The sequence below is a fragment of the Pollicipes pollicipes genome, unplaced genomic scaffold, assembly GCF_011947565.3.
Source record: "Pollicipes pollicipes isolate AB1234 unplaced genomic scaffold, Ppol_2.1 Scaffold_6686;HRSCAF=7923_pilon_pilon_pilon, whole genome shotgun sequence".
Classification (NCBI taxonomy): domain Eukaryota; kingdom Metazoa; phylum Arthropoda; class Thecostraca; order Pollicipedomorpha; family Pollicipedidae; genus Pollicipes; species Pollicipes pollicipes.
The window spans coordinates 23326172-23340670 of NW_023596921.1; the positions used below are offsets into that span (position 1 = coordinate 23326172).

At 57.1% G+C, this 14499-nt stretch overlaps 1 protein-coding gene across 2 annotated transcripts in view; it reads right to left on the reverse strand.

The window, feature by feature from the left end:
* The window catches only part of LOC119107232 (protein O-linked-mannose beta-1,2-N-acetylglucosaminyltransferase 1), a gene marked incomplete at its 3' end in the record, with an annotated part of 56515 nt that continues 42016 nt past the window's right edge, over window positions 1–14499 (reverse strand). For both annotated transcript variants that reach the window (XM_037230647.1, XM_037230646.1), the window contains 4 exon segments: window positions 1–25; window positions 371–587; window positions 1547–1726; window positions 8605–8735. In XM_037230647.1, coding sequence (XP_037086542.1) covers window positions 1–25; window positions 371–587; window positions 1547–1726; window positions 8605–8735 — 553 coding nt within the window.

The window sequence follows — 14499 nt, forward strand, 5'->3', positions numbered from 1 at the left end:
GAGTCCGGCCAGGCGCACTCGGTGTCTGCGGAAGCCCGTCTGCGCGTCACGCAAAGGCACCTCGCTGCTCCAGTACCAGGCGTCTCTATTCCATTTGCTCTGTTCCATGTCCCTGTTCCTTTATCTTCAGTTCTAGATCCATGGAATGGAAGTTGGCATACCAATGGAAGATTGAAAGCGCTAACGAAAGTACATGCTTACCCTTTGCTACGGGCTCATATTTTCATCACAAGCGTCCATCTCTTCAAAACAACAACCGCTATTAGAACGACACGTAACCTTTACCCCATATGGCCTTTCCCCGTATCCCACCAGAGACTACGCCCAGTTCTCGCCGTCTCAGACCGGCTCCGTCACAGAACACACTCACCCTCCGTGGGCACGAGGGGCACCTCGGCGCGCACGAGCACGGCCGGACCCCAAGCGTTGAAGCCGGGGCTTTTGCTGTGGCTCTCGCCGAGCACCTTGCCGCCCTTGATGACCACCATCGCCCACATGTCGCGCCAGGCGAGGTCGGCAGCCGCCTGCGAGCCCAGCCGCGTCAGCAGCTCACGTGCCGGCTGCTTCAGCTGGAACGTGCCCTCGTCCTGCGGGCGTCGGGGAGCGTGAGCCGATGGCCAGGCGCCTCCACCCTGTCCGCCTGGCGGCCGGGGCGCGCGGTGGAACAGCCGCGGCTCCATGGGCGCGGGGAGGAGTCGCTGTCGTCAGCCGACTTGCGGGAACTTGTGCCTGCTGGCCCGCAATGAGGGGTCAAGGGGCGTTGCGGTAAACAACAAACGACCAGAGATAGTAACTTGTTTATGGTTCGATTTCCTGCCACCCAATCAGGCACTCTCGGGGCGTTTTTGATGGATACGCTGCAGGACATTTGCAATGGACGCTGTGCATCCCCGGAGAGGGAAGCCAGGGAAGCCATGAGTTTTAAACAGGGGCGGGAGCGGGAGCTGGTCCTCACCCGAGGGCAGCGGCGCTGGCCCAGCACCAACACAGCTGCAATCCCACCACGGTTCATGTATACAAAGGCTGTTGGCAGTCACTCTGCGGGCCACGGCCAGTCTGCTGCCACCGGCCGCGATTAGTTGGCAGCGCTCCGGATGGCTACTGGAGCTGCCAGCAGGCGCGCTGGCTGCCAACGTCTACCAAACCCAATCTCCGGTCTCGCAAGAGGGAATCCTTTCCACCACGAAACCCCTAATACTCATCATCTGCGGACGGTCCTTCCCTGCCAATCCCTGATATCAATCTATTATCACGTCAGCTGACCAGAGATGGGCCTCCCAACTGGGTCTCTAACAAAAAACAACAAAAAAAAAACCAGTAATTCCGACACTCCTGAAGGACACCCACTGCGCGTCCCTTCACCCAGCTGCTCGCACATTCTCCCCTTCGGAGGGGCCTTCCACCTGGGTCGAATCACCGCAAGAAACCGCAACCAAAGACTGACAATAGCTACACCCGCTGTGCCCGCTGTCCTTGAGCAGAGCCACTCCGCCCGATATACCCCCCCCCCATCCCCCTCCCCATCCTCATCCCCATGCCGGCGCACCTTGATGACGAGCACGATGATGCGACCGTCGGAGACCATGCTGATGAAGAGGGTCATCGCCTCGTCCTCGTGCGGCGAGTACGTGTCGAAGGCGCGCTGCGCCATCACGGCGCCGCTCGCCTGGTGCAGCACCAGCACGTGCACGCCGCGGCCGTGCCGCTCGTTGTTGTGCTCCAGAATCTGCAGGCAGAGGGTCGGAACACTCACGGATGGGTCTAAATATGTACATGTAACAGCAGACCAGCCATGAACATGGCATGACTGCGGGCGGCAGTGCACTCACGACGCGACACGAGCGTGCGCCCGCAGCGGCCCGCAAGCCCACGTGATCAATCCGGCCCCAGGGTCTGCCGGCGACGGCCGGTGACTGATCAGCGTCCCCTGTCGGTGACCGGCGCCGGGCGCCGCACCGGCAGCCACGCCGGAGCTGTCGTCTGGCGGCGACGTCGGGGCGGGGAGGGGCGGGCGGCCGGTACTACGCCGCCCCCCGACACGGGCGCGGCGTCTCCTCATGATGCTGACGACACGGAGCGCGGACAGCGTAGTGCTGTGGGACTCGTCGGGAGCGGCGCGGCAGGTGGCGGCACGTGGCGTGACGACACTCAGGCGGCAGCTCCGGCGCGGCTGCCGGAGCTGACGCCCTGACGACACTCGGGCGGCAGTGAGGGACCAGTCTGCCGCTGAAGCGATGCCTACGTCTGCGTTGGTGAACTGCGATCGACGGTAAACGCCACGTCGCAGCTATTTGGTGCGACAGCCCGTCTCTGCCTGCGCTGAACTACAGTGAAAACGTGCAGCGGAGAGGGCAACGTGCAGATAATTTGTTTTATTGGCCGCCAAGGTAGCATGTGTTCTTAATGTAAACAGACTTACAAGCTATTTAAGTACGGGGTAGAGCGGTGGCGCAGCCGGAATTTCGCTAATTGGGTCACAGGGGACCCGTTCAATAAAGGGGTTGTTCGTAGCTTGAGGTACCCTGTCTTTTAATCGGGACCACTTTTTAGGTTCCATGCCCTATTTTAATCCTTCGTGGGCCCGTTTTTATGTTTTAGAAGCCTTTCGGGCGTCTTAAGCTGCCGAACATACTACAGGGTGTCCCAGACACCTCCAAAGAAGGGAGGGGGAGGCGTTTGGCTCCAAAAGTACCCCTGGCTACGCTACGAAAAAGAAAACACACCAAGCTATAATGGGTTGAGAGTTTTTATTCTGACAACAGTCCGCCTTCAAACGGCCACGTAAACAATGATCAAGTGGTGAGTGGTCGCTACAGTCTATGCAGCTTAAGACGTCGAGTTTTGCCATATCGCCAACGCTGGCGTGGTAACGTCGCTACGCCAGTGCATTCTGGTCTACTGAAGGGATTCTTGTCACCATATGAACCCCAATACATAATGCCCAAAAGCCAGGAGCTCAAGGCCTGCCTTGCTTTCGTTCTCGGCCATGGCTGTGTCAACCCAAATACCAGCCCCTCACGATTTCATGACCACTGACCGGGCTCTTTTTTCCGATGTATCCTGTCAGCACCGACGGCGCTGACACCCCCCGCGAGCCGCCTGGCGCCCGCTCCCGCCGCCCGGCGTCCACCCACGGGCGTAACTCACACCCGGCCATCAGCGCGGTCCAGGCCGGCCGCCAGGCATGCGGGCGCCGTCCAGATCCGTCTCACGTGCGGCCCAGATGCCTTGCCGCGTCGAGATTTATTTGAAGGCGTCAGGGGCGCCCCGGTGGCGGGTCGGCAGCCCGCATGGCCCGACTCCCGGCAGGGCGCAGTCCAAACAGCCCGCTCGGCCCGCTTCAGACGGAGCCGGGCCGGCCGCACCACTTCCGACAGGGCTGGCTCGCGGCCGGACAGCCGGCGCGCCCACCGACGGATCGGCCCCGGCCAGCCCGACGGCCGTGCTCGGAGCTGGGGACCCGCGCCGCAGCCTCCCTCTCGGATTGGCTATGGCTGTGTCAACCTGGATGCTAGTCCCTCACGATTTCATGACCACTGACCGGGCTTTTTTCTGACGTATCTTGTCAGTACCGACAGCGCTAACACCCCCCCCCCCCCCCTCGCGAGCCGCCTGGCGTCCGCCCCCGCTGCACAGCGTCCACCCACGAGACGTGGGTGGACGTGTGGCTTCGATACAAAAACGAACTCGGAAGCAGCCCAAAGCGGAAGTAGTCCGTTCACTCGAAGGAAGCCGAAGCTCGCGCGTGATTGGCCCAGTGAGCCAGACACGTCTTCCACTGACGGTGATAACAGCAAAGCCGCTAGGCAAGCATGCAGCTTGTACAGCGTGGCAAAGGTGCCAGCGAAAATGCACACATAAAATATTCCCAACATGTACATTTTCTCCCGCTTGTCTTGAAGTTGGACGCGACCAGTGCGCCGTACTCGGGACCTGATCCAAGCAAGTTATGATGACTTGACCGGAGGAAGTGCATTCTCAGAAGACTTCGTCGCTGACCCCTGAGTCGGACCAACAGATCGATCATGCCACGGTCATCGGCAGTTCGAACCACACAGACCGCGCTAGTGTACCTGGGATCCGATCGCCCATCTTTGCTCCCACCCCGCAGCGGCGCCGCCGCCGGTAGCTCGCGGCCACTCCGGCCGCTCGGGACGCGTCCTCTGCTGCAGCGCCGCCGCCGGTAGCTCGCGGCCACTCCGGACGCCCGGGACGCGTCCTCTGCTGCAGCGCCGCCGCCGGTAGCTCGCGGCCACTCCGGACGCCCGGGACGCGTCCTCTGCTGCAGCGCCGCCGTCTCCGTGTCGGTCGCAATCGGAGCGGACAGGCCAGCTGACAGCCGCCGGCGCCGCACCTCTGAGCAGACCGCGGTTGGGGCGGGGCGGAGGGTAATGGGCGTGCGGTGGGGCGGCGGGTAATGGGTCAGGCGGGCGCCCAGGCTGGATGGCCGGGGCCTGCAGCACCGCCGTCGGCTGGTGGGGGATGCGGCAGACCGTGCCGGCGGGCCTCCAGGAGACGTTATTTAAGGTCAGCGGAGGCCGTTTGATTTATACCGAAAACGGCTCATTCACAAGCAATATTCTAACTTTCCTGCCAGTTAGATTCGATATGAAGCCGTCTTCGCGTCTCGTCTGGTCCTCCTGTCTTTCTGACCAGAGCTGCGTGACAGTGAGGGAGGGCAAGACAAACACTTCATGACTGGGGCACGGCATCGTTGCCCCGCAAAATTTAACAGATGCACAACAAGCCCTGAGGGCATAGATTGCGACACATCATTGCACGAGCGTTCACATTTAACATCATGATATACGATGAATAATCGGTACAAGAATCCATCGTGAGCGCGTGGTGACCGAACGCCCTTTTGAAACCCAATAATTTCATATTGTGTCATCAAATATGACAATGATAGATCTTACTAGAATACTGCGAGCGCCATCGTAGCATTATCATCATCGATAAATTTGATCTACGCCCAGGCAAAGCTCCAAAACAACTGCTATGATAAATGAAACGGACTTGAGATGAATGCATATAGAAGCAAGTGCATCCAAACCAGCCAACCCCAAGCCCGCCATCCCCACCCCCACGAGATGTTGACTTTGGACCGCTTAACACGCGCTCGGGCGGGGGGCAAATTGACCCCCCCAAGGTTTTTCCAGAATGGCTTCCGAACGACACGGCGTAGCCGCGCCAAATTTTGCACAGCTATAGGCAATTGAATAGCGGATCGTTCGACAACAAACATTTAGATGTACCTTGTAAGGGCGCTGACCCATGGCAGGTCAAAGTCAGGTCATCGTTTCAGCGAAGGCAGTTTCTAGGGAATCGTCCAACCTGATACAATAAAGGAGTGTTTAACGAAGCCATACATCTCTGAGATGCTTTCTTAGGCACCAAAAATATTGAATGGGCAAATTACGTTGGCCTAAGGTCAGTTGTGAAGATCAGACCAAGGTCAAAACCAACCTGATTTATTACTCTAGGGCTTGCTATATGGGATAGTTTGTGGTGCTCATTTTGAATTTATTGACGGCGGGAACCGCACTATACATCTTTCATTGACTTCTTAGAGGTCAGAACAGGTCATTGATCTACGATGACCCGGGTTGACGTTTTGTTTTAGGAACATACTGCCTGGCGTTATCTTTGCCGCTTATTCAAACGCAAAACTCAGAGCAGTGTTGTATGACCTTGGTCACTATGACCTTCAAAAGGTCAAACAAGGTCACTGACTTCAAACGGGCTTAAGACCTTTTGCTAAGAAACTGTTGCCTAGGTTCTGGGGGCACTTTGGAGAACAACCTGTGATTTGACATTGTTTGACCTTATTTGACCTGAAGGTCACGACCTAGGAAGCTCAAATTTTGACCTAAGTGAGTTCACGTAGAGGTTAAGACACCTTGCAAATTTGGTGTTTCTAGCTTTCTTAGTTCCCGAGATCTCAGAAGGGGGCCAAATTGAACCCCCCACCCGAGCAAAGGGTACCTAGCCGGCCACCCAGACGCGTGTAAATCGTGGCTTCGGGGATATTGGAGGAAAGAACTGAACCGCTGCGCTTGGTGTCTTCAGAACGCGAGGAAGCCCCGCTGTGATCGACTCAGGAAAACATGTGGAATTATCTGACGGCGAGCGGCGGCCGGCCACTGGACGTAGATTACCGCCGAGGGAACGGATCATCACACGTGACGTTTGCAGCGGATGGGATCATGATGCGGAAAAGATCATTTCACCTGGCGGATACATCATTTATACGACGGAGGTCAGGCAATTCAGCCGCCATTATTGGGTTAATCAACTGCGAAAGCCCTAAATCCGGCCGAGCTAACTGAATCTTGAACAGCATTCGTCCAACTTTGAGGGGCCGGCTTTCCGCCGATGCCGTATTTAAGCCGGCGGTTCAATTGAGCGATTGATCCAGAATGACAGAAGCTATTGTGTACATTCAGATAGTGAGAGCCAGCGACCATGCAGAACGATCGAAACGGCCGCAATATGGCCAATCAGGCCTTTTGCGGGTAACTTCTTTTTTAAACGACCCATATTGTCTCAAATCTCCCAACAGTGCAAAGTAACAATCGAGAAAGAAAACGTGACGACAACACTGCGCCAGGAATGGTCGGATCTCCGCACAAACTCCCATGATATCTCATCATAACTAGCAGCCTATCATAGCAACAGCTCAGTTCGAACAATTTTGGCTGATGTTGAAGGGAGTCAGCTGGCGCCTCCAAAGCTGGAAGTTGGGCACTGATAAGTCCGTCAGTGCCCCCGTACTCGGTATACTATACCCATATCGGCCATGCTTGAGCAGCAGGGGACTGCAACAGCGGCGGAGGTGCGCATCGTGTAGCTCAGAGGCAGGGTTCAGACAACCATGGTTGATGATAGTCAAAGCCAGCGCGTAGGTGGGGTGCCGAGCAGAGCCGAAGACAGTGTATTCGTACCTCTTTCATAGCGTTAAGCGACGCACACACACTGATGAAAAAAATCGTACGTTGCAATGAGGTAGCAAAAGCACCCGTGCCATACCATCCAACAGAGACCTGGGAGAAGACAGAGTGCTGACTCCCAAGTCCGCAGGCCGACGGCCGTGAGTCGCGGAGTCCGGCGAGCCAGCGGGAGCGGGCCTCAGAGGCAGTGCCGCGCGCCCCGCTTCGCCGAGCGGCGCCGCCCGCGCGTCCCGTGTGTAAACACGCCCAGCCGCGGTCGGCGCCCACAATTTCCGGAGACGTGATCACAGCGGCGGCGCTGGGAACGACGTGACGCGGACCGTCTCGGAAGCCCAGCGGTGGCCTGGCGGCGGCGCTGGGAACGACGTGACGTGGACCGTCTCGGAAGCCCAGCGGCGGCCTGGCGGCGGCGCTGGGAACGACGTGACGTGGACCGTCGCGGAAGCCCAGCGGCGGCCTGGCGGCGGCGCTGAGAACGACGTGACGTGGACCGTTTCGGAAGCCCAGCGGCGGGCTGGGCGGCGGTGCAGCCCGTCCACAGTCCCCGGGAAGAACGGCAAGACACTGGAGGCGGGCTGGGCGGCGGCGCTGGCCGTCCACGGTCCCCAGGAAGAACGGCACGACACTGGAGGCGGGCTGGGCGGCGGCCCAGCCCGTCCACAGTCCGGGGAAGAATGACAAGACACCAGTAGCGGGCCGGGCGGCAGCACAGGCCTCCACGGTCCGGGAAAGAGCGGTAGACAAGTCGTCTACGCTCGGACGAAAGGCCGGGGAAGATGCCTCTTCCACAGCCGGGAAGCGACAACGCGACATGGCACATATATAATGCGGTTCATGGCTAAGAGAGCGCCCAATGATCAAACCCAGTGACTGACGGGGAGCGAAAGGCGCGTGCATGTCCCGCCAGAAACTGCTGAGTCAAGGAAGCTCATAGCGCAGTGCTGTCAGGGATTTTTTAAATCGAGGAGTCTGCCTGGGATGTCCATATCAACATAAGTTGGCAAGATGCGTCAATATGCACAGTTGGCGTCAAAACCTATAGAGATGCGGGGGCGTGAAGTGTACTTAGACATGATGGGATGAGTGCCGTCAGAGGCTAAATATTTTTGTTCTGGTCCCTTCGTGACCACGCTCTTGTGTGCACCGAAAGTCAAATGATGTCATCTTCGCAAACACGGACGTCGAATCGTTGCGAGGAGTTAAACTTCATGGCATGTGACGAATTAGGTTTAATGTTTGCACACGCGGGGTTAGTTATTGCATGCCATGTCTACAAAACCGAACCGCTTGCTGCTGGGCCATCTGGGTAGCCTCCCTGTCATTCATTTGACGTGGACTTGGAGGGACGTGGATTATGCAGCTACACGCGGGTGGAGTCCAAGAAGTCAGTTTTCTCGGGGCTTACAAACGCCCGCGGATGTAAGTTAGCTAGGCGTTCCTGAGTACCGGGGTATAGGGAACGGCGCTGTGCAAACGTTGGGGAAACATGTCGGCGCACGGACCGGGCTCGGAGCGCAGGGACGTACTACGACGCCACGGACCGGGCTCCGAGCGCCGGGACGTACCGCGGCGCCGCGCACGGACCGGGCTCCGAGCACAGGGACGTACCGCGGCGCCGTGCACGGACCTGACCCGGAGCGCAGGGACCTACCGTTGCGCCGTCGGCCATGACTGCGGCTCGGGCCTGGCTGGAGTAGGCCTCGATCGTCAGACTCTTAGCGGCGCTCTGCTGCAGGCGCAGGCTGTTGCCGCGGCCGGAGCGGACCACGCCGTCCGTGTCGCCTGAAACCACACACCAGTGTGCCATTACAGACAACTGCCCGGGGCTAGACAGGGGACATGTCACCAGCTACTGCCGGCAGACCACACAAGACAGGGAGGGGGCATGTCAGAGGCCGCTGTCGGCAGACGACGCTAGACAGGGGGACATGTCACAGGCTACTGCCGGCAGACCACACAAGACAGGGAGGGGGGCATGTCAGAAGCCGCTGTCGGCAGATAACGCTAGACAGGGGGACGTGTCACAGGCTACTGCCGGCAGACCACACAAGACAGGGAGGGGGGCATGTCAGAAGCCGCTGTCGGCAGACAACGCTAGACAGGGGGACGTGTCACAGGCTACTGCCAGTGCACCACGCCAGACAGGGGGAAGGGGGCATGTCAGAGGCCGCTGTCGGCAGACGACGCTAGACAGGGGGACATGTCACAGGCTACTGCCGGCAGACCACACAAGACAGGGAGGGGGGCATGTCAGAAGCCGCTGTCGGCAGACAACGCTAGACAGGGGGACGTGTCACAGGCTACTGCCAGTGCACCACGCCAGACAGGGGGAAGGGGGCATGTCAGAGGCCGCTGTCGGCAGACGACGCTAGACAGGGGGACATGTCACAGGCTACTGCCGGCAAACCACACAAGACAGGGAGGGGGCATGTCAGAAGCCGCTGTCGGCAGATAACGCTAGACAGGGGGACGTGTCACAGGCTACTGCCAGTGCACCACGCCAGACAGGGGGAAGGGGGCATGTCAGAGGCCGCTGCCAGCAGACTATACCACACAGGGGCATACCAGAGGCTGCAGCCGTCAAATCACAACAGACAAACAACATCACCTACAATGAATTGTATAAATACGCCACAACCTGATTGCCATCGTTCCATACATCTCCCACCGCATATCATGTCGGGCAGGAAGGACAGTACCAAGGCGATAAAACACCGTCAGTGCCAGGCTGATGTATGACAAAATTCAATTACTGAATTGCACGATTGCCACTGAATTTCATATTGAGCAGCGGTCTGCCATATTTCCCCTGAGGCAAAAAGAGTGCATGCTGCGTTCAAAATAGCGCGTTTGGTTGCCGGAAATTATGCCGTTACATTAGCCAACCAGCACTCCAAATGTCAATCGCATAAACGGTGGACTCGTCAACGAAACTTAAGACGAGCTCCGTGCATGAGTTGTCAAGCGCCGAAAACGGAGCATGTATGCATGGTGAAACGAGATTTAACGCTGCAGTGCGCTCAATGAGAGGGCTGTGTGATACCCATTTTTGTCGTGGAGTAGAAGAAGGCTTAACCCCTAGCCGCGAGCGATAACTGGTGTGAGGTCATATATTCAGCATCTATTCAAAAGCCAACCATACACTCAAAAACAGCCGCTCGGAAGGAATGACCCTGCGGGAGCATACCATCGCAACAAACCGCCTAGAAATGCAGAATCACACAGTCATGACGTGGCTTGCCGATTGCTTAGACGACCTGTGTTGCGATCGTAATCAGACACCATGAGCGGGATCCCCGGCGCCAGCCTACAGCACGTGTGAGCCAAGCTATTCGCATCATCATGGGCATTCACTGTTCTTTAATTGTTAAGACCGCGACCGACACTACAAGAACAAAACTTGTTCCTCGAATGTGAGCACGTAACGGCCGTTGGGGTCATTTCCTGATCCGCTAAGGTGAGGAAAGGGCGAAACCAACTGGAGCGTTTTGACTATCCATGTTTTTCAAGCCCAAAACGAGATGGGAAACGATGCGAAGAAACCGAATCACTATCTTCTCCACATTTGCCGCTCCACGCAATAGGCTGAGACCCCCAGCAAAATTAGAGCTTTCCGCCCGGCGGTCACAAAAAGGTTCCTTGAAATTGGTTTAAGATTCAATTCTGCGCCACTGACACGTTTCCGGCCGGGAAAGAGTGATGTCCGTTTCAGGGTATTCACAGGGGCGTCACAAAAACAGACGGCGTCGGGTGGCGTGGGTCGGCCGGCCCCCGCACAAAGCCGCCCCTGCACCGGCCGTGACGGCGCAGCTCAGCAGGGGCCGAGGTCACAGGGGTCGCCCTGGGAGGGCAACAATCGCGGCCGGACCGGCCGGTGCAGCCGGCACAAAGCGCTCCCCTCCGCGGCTCGTGACGACGCACCTGAACGGCCACGGGAGGGGGCGGCGGTGGCCTCTGGGGGACCGGGTAACCGCGCCGGCCGCGGGGATACGCCGGAATACAGACCATCAGACATGGGACAGGGGGAAGGGAAGAGGGGCGGCGGTGGCCTCTGGGGGACCGGGTAACCGCGCCGACCGCGAGGATACGCCGGTATACAGACCACCAGACATGGGACAGGGGGAAGGGAAGAGGGGCGGCGGTGGCCTCTGGGGGACCGGGTAACCGCGCCGACCGCGAGGATACGCCGGTATACAGACCACCAGACATGGGACGGCGGGGAGGGGGAGGGGGGCGGCGGTGGCCTCTGAGGGACCGGGCAACCGCGCCGGCCGCGGGGATACGCCATAGAGGAACCAGGACACAGGTTACAAACAGACCATCATGCGTGGGACAGCGGGCACATAAAGCCGGAAATGAGGCAAGGCATAGAGGATATGATATATGGCGTGACACGTGAGGTCAAAAATGGGCAAAGAACACGGATAGCAGGGAACGGGGCATGACACGCAAAACGCAGAGAATAGGACACTGCACGCAGAAGGGACGCGGCATGCGGGATGCAGGGCAAGGGACAGAGAAGATAGACCGGCGGCGGACAGATGTCACCCTCGGCAGTATACATTTTCACAGCTGCTGCCGCCCAGCATCGTGCGGCTATAAATCCCCGTCCGCCGAGCTAACAAAAATAGCGCCGCCCGATGGTGGCGAAGCACACCTCACAGGAGTGCGGACTGCAACGCCTCCACGCGTTCCCGACAAATGAAGACTCAGCGACAGTTGAATGCGTCTGAGGACCGGGGGGGGGGGGGGGGAGAGAGGGGCTGAGGGGCGGACAGAGCGCGGGGCCGGCCCGACTCGGCAGTCCATGTCGGCAGTTTGGGGAAACAGACGTGCAGGATCAGTTCATGAGTCGCTGTCGTGTGTGGGGTGACTGACAGCCCGAAACAACCCCAGCCAAAACGGTCCATCAAAACTCATGCACTGTGAATCTGCCGCCGCTTAGCGGCACTTCTGTCTAAGATGTTCCGAATACTTTCCATATTATTTGTTTGCACACATTTTTGTTAAACTTTGTGGATCATTCAGCATACAGGAAATTTGAGAATGTCTGCGTTACATAGCAAACGCTACGTTTGCTACGTAACGCAAATGAAAAACGACACAAAACGTCCCAGGTACAAGTATAGAGCTGTTCTACATCATGCCTATCGCAGCACCGTAATCCACGTCTGCAAAGGCCTCCTTCATATGCATCGCAGGCTGCTTTGAAGCGTTCCACCCCTCAGAACAGTGCGACACCTTAAGCAGTATGGGGTAAGCAATGCGGAACATGTGAGCCTGTCCGTTATGATCGCGAAGATGACATGACCGAGTAGGTTCACAGAACCAGAAGCCTTCACCTACTGCTACCGATTGATTGCATGATTGATGGCTACGTTGCATAATGCAAAGTCCACCTTTCATGCTTATTTAGCAGGTGCATGTCCAATGATGCGCAGAATTTGTGCACTAGTCCGCGAGAAGTAATAAATAAAAATGGATAGTTTATCATCTCATTCAGGCAAGATAACTTTGCCGACGACATCGCTGCTTTGCAAGGATTCCCAGTTATAGAAACTGTGACCAAAGTGATGTAAAATTCGCATTTTTTTTTGGGGGGGGGGTGAATGCTGGCCAAAACATAGAGCTACACAGTACGTAGCTTAAATAGGCCGATCCTTATTTGTTTATGACCCGCCGTGATTTAATCTGGATCTGTTTCGGCAAAGGTGTCATCGAATCCCGCCCGGGCGATCACGGACTCTCCTGTGGGTGGGACAATGTCCAGGCTCATTAAGCAAGTCTCTGATCCCTTTGTAGTCGGTATTCCAGCCTACACTCTGCAGTGGCTTCACGCCTTCATCTGCTAGGACCGCTGAAATCTGACACAAATCTTTAAAACAACAAAAGCAAGACGAGCGGAGGCATGGTTCGCACACAAGCGCGCGTGACCGTCTGCAGGCACACATCGACTCATACTTGGAACAAGACGCGTCCGCCTTTTTCCTCCGTCGGAATGAGTTCCGTGTCTTGCTTCGCCGGGTTTCAAGACCTGAACCGAGTTTCAACCTATTTTTAACCATCCAGAAGCTTGAACATTTAATCTTTTCATTTTGATCAAATTAGGAGGCAAAGTCACGGTAACGATGCTAATAAAAATCCAGCTTTCAAGCAGGTGTCATGCCAATGCCTGGCATGAAACACGACTTTCAAAAAATCAATTTCATGTGGCTGAAGGCAATGCGAATCTAAAATCTTTGACAGTCCACGCATTAGTTTCTAGACAGCATGACGGCCGCGCCGGGCTGCGCATATCGAGTCTATTTTTTCACAGTTTAACATGAAGTAAGACGAATCGGTCAGCAGCCCCGCTTGTAGCTAATTCTATTCAGTCCAGATACCGCCACCACACTGACTTAGAGCTGTATTATTGATTAATAGCCAAAGTACAACCTGCTATGCATAAATCAGCCGACTACTATGCAGCCAGTAACAACCATATCATGATTAATGACGAAATCTACGCGACTAGAAAGAAGGCAAACGATAGGCCAGAAATCCATTCATCGCATTTGCAGGTGCGCGCATTGATCGCGTCAGACTTCTTCCTGGCCCGACAGGCAGTAGCGAGTTTGCAGTGAGCAGGTGGACTGCTAACTTTTGTTTGGCACAGAACGCCGCGGCTCAACTTCAGGAGATTTTTTCCTATGCAATTTCGACGGTAGCTCTTCCAGCCGAGAAATAAAGCCAAAATAAAGCCACGATCGCGGCCGGACTGGTTACACGCGGGTGCATGTTACCTGAGAACACGCCTTTTCTCTGTACAGGGCTGTAGTTTCACAACATGAATTGGGGGAGCGGGGCGTGGACTTAACTGTGAAAACATAACCAAACCCGCCCCCAAGGTATCTGGGCATGTTTCTTCCCGGACTTTGCCCATTTTCTCCTCAAAGATGGGGGGGGGGGGCGGTGACTGAAACCCCCCTAACTGAGCAGGGGACTGGCTCTGGGTGAGGTCGGCGAGGCGGGTTCGCCAGCCGCGCGTGTCAGAACAAAGAAGTAAGGCGACGCTAAGTGCCTGTAATGTGCGCAGCTCAGCTGGACAGCTCACAGACCGGATATGCCTGAATCAGACGCCCCCCCCCCCCCCGAGCTGGCATTGCCCGTCACCTGCTGCAGAAGATCAAGAGCGAACTGGTACACCTTGACTGGCAACGAGACGGTCTGGTGGCAGTGGGTCTCTGACAAAAAAGACACCAATTCAATCAAAATGTCGCCCACGCTCCGCATAAGGACCTCCTCCACAACCAGCAACTCGTAAAGCGTCTGCAGCTATTGCAAGCCGCCAAAGATAGATGGATTCACTCGGCGTTGGCGTGGCGTGATGGACATCCGGCACTTGGAGAATCGTGCGCCATCTCACAGCCGGCGGCGGCGGTCGGCTTGAAGGGTCGTGCAGCCGCTCGCTCGCGCCTGATAGGGCCGCTCGCCGCCGCCGCACGTCAGCATGGGCGTGCCACACGTCCAGGGACGTACTGCGTGCGCGACCCCCGCCGACCTGGAG